This window comes from Pogoniulus pusillus, chromosome 15, assembly GCF_015220805.1.
Source record: "Pogoniulus pusillus isolate bPogPus1 chromosome 15, bPogPus1.pri, whole genome shotgun sequence".
NCBI classification, from domain to species: domain Eukaryota; kingdom Metazoa; phylum Chordata; class Aves; order Piciformes; family Lybiidae; genus Pogoniulus; species Pogoniulus pusillus.
In genome coordinates this window covers 25,116,998-25,121,595 of record NC_087278.1, presented here as the reverse complement: position 1 = coordinate 25,121,595, position 4,598 = coordinate 25,116,998, and the positions used below count along the sequence as shown (strand labels likewise).

Sequence of the window (4,598 nt, the reverse complement as noted above, 5' to 3'; positions counted from 1 at the left end):
ATGAGGCTCAGCTCCATGGTGCAGTTCCTCGCCTCCACTCTGCTGGCTTTCAATGGTAAGAGGGACTGCAGATATTGGGGTGGGGGCGCGGGGGGCAGAGTAGCTGAAGAAGCTGAGTCTGGGCCTTTCTAGGTCTGGAAGGGAGAATCTGTGCCCTTCCAACCACACTAAAGACAGCCAGATCCTGCTCTCTGCTACATGATTCACACCTTCTGTTCAACCTTCCATCTCGTTACAGCTGACCACATCCTGCCAGGAGTAGCAGAGGTGGAAAGCAGGGAGCAGAAGGTGTGGGCCAGAGCAGGGGGTTCAGCCGTGCTGCCTTGCTACCTGAGCGCTGGCAGGAGGCAGAGTGGGCTGGCTGCAAAGACATCCGTGCTGTGGCTCCGGCATGGGGGAAGGTACGCCAGGGCCCACCCTGTGTCCGTGTGGAGGAACCAGGGAGACTCTGATCCTGCATTTTCCTACCCCACATTCCGTCCTCCCCGTCCCCAGCCCTCGATCCCCTTTGCCTTTGTCACGAGCTGCTCGCCTGTCCCGTTCCCAGCGCCCCGCAGGAGCCACAGGTGGTGCTGGAGGTGGGGTCCTCAGGCCTGCGGAAGGTGGCACTGCCCATGAGGGCCCGGCTGTCCGTCCAGGACTCTGCCCTGCGCGGCGGCAACTTCTCCCTGCGGATCAGCCCGGTGCGGAGCGGCGACGCCGCGCTCTACGAGGCGCGGGTGGCGTACGACGCGGAGGTGCTGAGCTGCCGGGTGCAGCTGGAGGTAGTCACAGGTGACCGCAGACGGCAAGCCTGAAGGAGATGGATTCTGAGGAGGTTTAAGGGTGGGGAGGGGATGCTGTGTTCGGCCGGGGCAGGTGAGAGGCAGCGCACACCCTGAAAGGCTGGGCTGGATGGTCCCGAAGGTCCCTCCTGACCTGGTGTTCTATGGATCTTCCTGCTGTCTGCTCCGGAGAGGAGGCTGCCTGAAGGACGAAACTAGACCAGGCTGGGCACAAAGGGATGGGCTGGTAGCTGCCCTGTGATCTTAGCCTCATCCCGATGCACGTTCCTTTGCCTTGCAGTAACTCTGAGCCAGCCCAGCCCTGTGGTAGAAAACGAGCCACTTCTGCTGAGCTGCAGCTCCAGCCACCGGGCCAGCCTCGTGGAGACCTGCTGGTTCCACAACAGGCACCTGCTCCCCACCTCCAGGACCTTCTGCTTCTTGCACGGGGCACACTTCATGCTCCGGCCAGCCATGAGTGATGCTGGCTACTGGCGCTGCCAGCTCAGATACTCTGACAACGAGATCGTTTCTGCCACCTACTACCTGCGGATCCTAGGCAAGTTCAGCCCCTGCCTTGCTACTCTGGCACCCCAAAATTGCTCCTTTTGATGTGACTGAACAACCACAGTGGCTCTGGCTCCCTGAATCCCACCCTGTTCTCACTTCCCAGGGCAGTCACCTCCCTGTGGAGCCTTTTCCATCCACCACCCCACATTGTCTTCATTCTCTCTGGCACAGGTTTTAGTGGCCCAAGCAACTCCATAGTCTACGCTGCAGCTGGCTCTGCAGCTGACCTGCAGTGCACCCTGAGCGACCTTCCCAGTGCCTCTGGGACCAACACGGTGACAGCTCGCTGGAGCCACCTGGCACAAGGACACTTGCAAGAATGGGAGATCTCCCAGAATCTGAGCAGCAGAAGCTTCCCCCTTCATCTGGCGGCAGTGGGGCCAGGTGATGCAGGGCAGTACCGCTGTGCTGTCAATCTGGGCAGAAGGACAATCAGCAGGGACGTGACCTTGGCAGTAGTTACAGGTGAGAAGAGAAACAAAGACGTGTGGAGCTCCCCACTGCTTGCAGATAAACCTCCCCACATGTCAGTGCAGGGACCATGGGTTACTTCTGCTCATAGGTTCCCACCCCCGGGCAGGAAGTCTCTTCTCAGGGCACTGAACAGCACTGGATTCTGCTGAGAGCAGAGGGTTTCCTGGGTTACTTGACTATTCTTCTTAAAGTTGAGGAAGACAAAGACAATAAATGAGAGGAAGTAATAAAGGAGGGGTGTAATAGAAAAAGGAAGGACAAGGAGGAGGTGTGGGCTTGCCTGTAGTCCTCCCTGAGGGTATGTTCTCTTTCCTTTGCTGCAGTCACTCCGAGCATCCAAGGACCGGTTTCCGAGGGGTCTCGACTGCTGCTCATCTGCAGCCTCACACACCGCCAGGGACATGAACGTTTCCAGTGGCAGCACCTGGAGTCAGCCCCCACTGGCAGGCAGCTGACTGTGGCCACCTCCCATAACCTGGAAGGCCACAGACCCCACATGGGTCCTACCTTGGAAATACCTCAGGTGTCACAAAAGGACACGGGCACATGGGAATGCAGTGTGTATGGGCCAGAAGGCAGGCTGGGAGCAGTGGAGTATGGGCTGCAGATCACAGGTACTGTTCCCCATGGATATCTAAGTGGCTCCTTCTCACCCTATTCAATTCTTTGGTGTCCTTTCTCAGCCTTGTCCTATCCTTCTCCCCTTAGACCACCTGGATCTCATCTTGTTGCCATTCTGTCTTAGCTCTCACCAGTTCATGTTGCTCCTTCCAGTTTTCTGCACTCTTTCCCAGTTTGTCTATCTTTATGCAGCCCCAGCCCTGCCTCAGTGCAAAACCAGTCTTCCCTTCTTCCTAACTGTGGTTCCTCCTCACAGGTGCCCAAGTCTCCAGCCCTCCCACCATCTTCAGTGGGCAGGTTACTTTTGGGTTGACGCTCACCCTCTTCTTCCTGCTCATGGTCTGTGTTCTGGCTCTGGCCCTACAAAAAAGGGTAAGTGTCCTCCAAGCCATTTCTGATAGCTTCCTTGCACATCAGCCTTTTTTGACCTTCTCCTGGGTACCCTGGAGACAGCCTCAAGGACAGTGCAGCCAGAGGAGAAGTGGGGCTCAGGCAGACGGCTGAGGATGTCATGGACATTTAGTGAAGCTGGATCCTGGGCACTGTCAGGTCTGACTAAATGTGGTATTCATTTTGGAGCAGGTCAGACACTTCACAGGAGGAGTAAAACCTCCCAGAAGACAACCGCAGCCCAGCCTTGCAAAGCTTCTTGTTTATACCCCTAGGGATCAAGCCGTGTTGTAACAGAAGAGGTTTAATTTCCAGACTTCTGTAGACATCCTCCCTCTCATTCCTTATCTGGATGATTTGGTGCAACAGAGTCTCCTGTTCCATACAAACATCCACTGGTCCCAGATGCCGATCTTAGTGCAGAACTATTGTTGCTGACTCAGCCCCCATACCTTGACTCTCTGCTTCCAGCAGCTTAATGTCCTTCACCTGCTCAGCTTGTTTCAGTATCTCAGCTTCTTGAGAAGTCTGCTTTGTCTTTGTGATCCCAAACACCAGTCCCTGGCTTATCCCTCCCCAGCAGGCAACTTGAAAACATTATGCAAAGAAGTCATAGAATCATGGAATGGTTTGGGTTGGAAAGGACCTCCAAAGGTCACCCAGTCCAATCCCCTTGCAGTCAGCAGGAATATCCTCCACTAGATCAGGCTGCTCAGAGCCTTGTGCAAACTGATCTTGAATATCTCCAGGGATGGGGTCTCAATCTCCTCCCTGGGCAACCTGTTGCAGTGTTGCAGCACCCTCATGGTGCAGAACTTGTTCCTAACATTCAATCTAAATCTGCTCTTCTCTCATTTCAAACCCTTTCCCCATGTCCTGCCACTGCAGACCTTTAGAAACAACCCCTCTGCAGCCTTCCTGCAGGCTATCTTCCATAGCAGGCAGGAGGCCAGACTTATGCCATTTAGTCTTACTCCCATTCCTGATGTTGTCTTGATTCTCCCCTTTCAGGCACGCACTCCTGCTTTCCCAGCCCTGGAAGGGATGGTTGCAGTCGCTGTGCCAAGGAAGAAGGTGATGGAGGAAAACCAGGAAGAGAAGATCCAGCAAACTGAGTGCTGATGGGAGCAGGGACACTAAACCTAGTCTGCATGGGAGGATGAAACTCTCTGTGGAGAAAGGAGCTCCATGCAGACTCTTCAGGATGGTCTGGGGCTGGCATGAACAAACCAGAAGTCTGTGGGAGCCCTGTAGCTGCAGAGGAGCTGGAAGATACAGCCTAGGCAAGATAAGACCCCTGCAGTAAGGCGACAGGCAGCACAGATGCTTTGGAGCTACTGTGAATATTTGAGCCAGTAGTTACTGCCTGCTTCACTGCCACTTCTTTCTCCTGCCTTTTGCCCCTCCTTCACAGCCTCTCACAGGCTTTCACCAGTGGGACACTGGGATGTGGGAGATAGCTGCAACTCAGTTTCTCTGCAGCCCCATGGTGTTTCCTCCCCACTGCCCACTCTCTTCTCCTTTTCCACACACTGCCCTGCCCTTGCACTGATTTCCATGGCAGAGGGCACTCCACAGAGGACTGCACATGTTGCACATTTAGAGCATTTTATTTCATTAGAACCTACAATAAACCTGTAAAAAAAGAAACCCAGACACTGGGCCCTGTATGTGCTTGTGGAGGATCACAACTACTCATGGTGCTGGGTCCACCTGTGCATGTGTGAGGCAGCTTCTAAAGACTCTGCTGTCTTCTTTCTCCTTCGCCTTCTCTCTCTC

General features: G+C 54.8%; 1 protein-coding gene across 1 annotated transcript; it reads left to right on the top strand.

The window, feature by feature from the left end:
• Positions 1-4,598, top strand: LAG3 (lymphocyte activating 3). The gene is made up of 8 exons (XM_064154831.1): positions 1-55; positions 239-401; positions 548-774; positions 1,066-1,323; positions 1,506-1,799; positions 2,132-2,422; positions 2,686-2,801; positions 3,831-4,598. The coding sequence occupies exons 1-8, from the start codon at positions 1-3 to the stop codon at positions 3,939-3,941; spliced, it is 1,515 nt and encodes a 504-aa protein (XP_064010901.1). The 3' UTR covers positions 3,942-4,598.

Bases quoted from the DNA above. Each gene is read 5' to 3' on its own strand.
- LAG3 (XM_064154831.1), top strand. From the start codon at position 1: ATGAGGCTCAGCTCCATGGTGCAGTTCCTCGCCTCCACTCTGCTGGCT. The intron at 56-238 runs GTAAGAGGGACT...ATCTCGTTACAG, and splicing joins CACTCTGCTGGCTTTCAATG to CTGACCACATCCTGCCAGGA. The intron at 402-547 runs GTACGCCAGGGC...TCCCGTTCCCAG, and splicing joins TGGCTCCGGCATGGGGGAAG to CGCCCCGCAGGAGCCACAGG.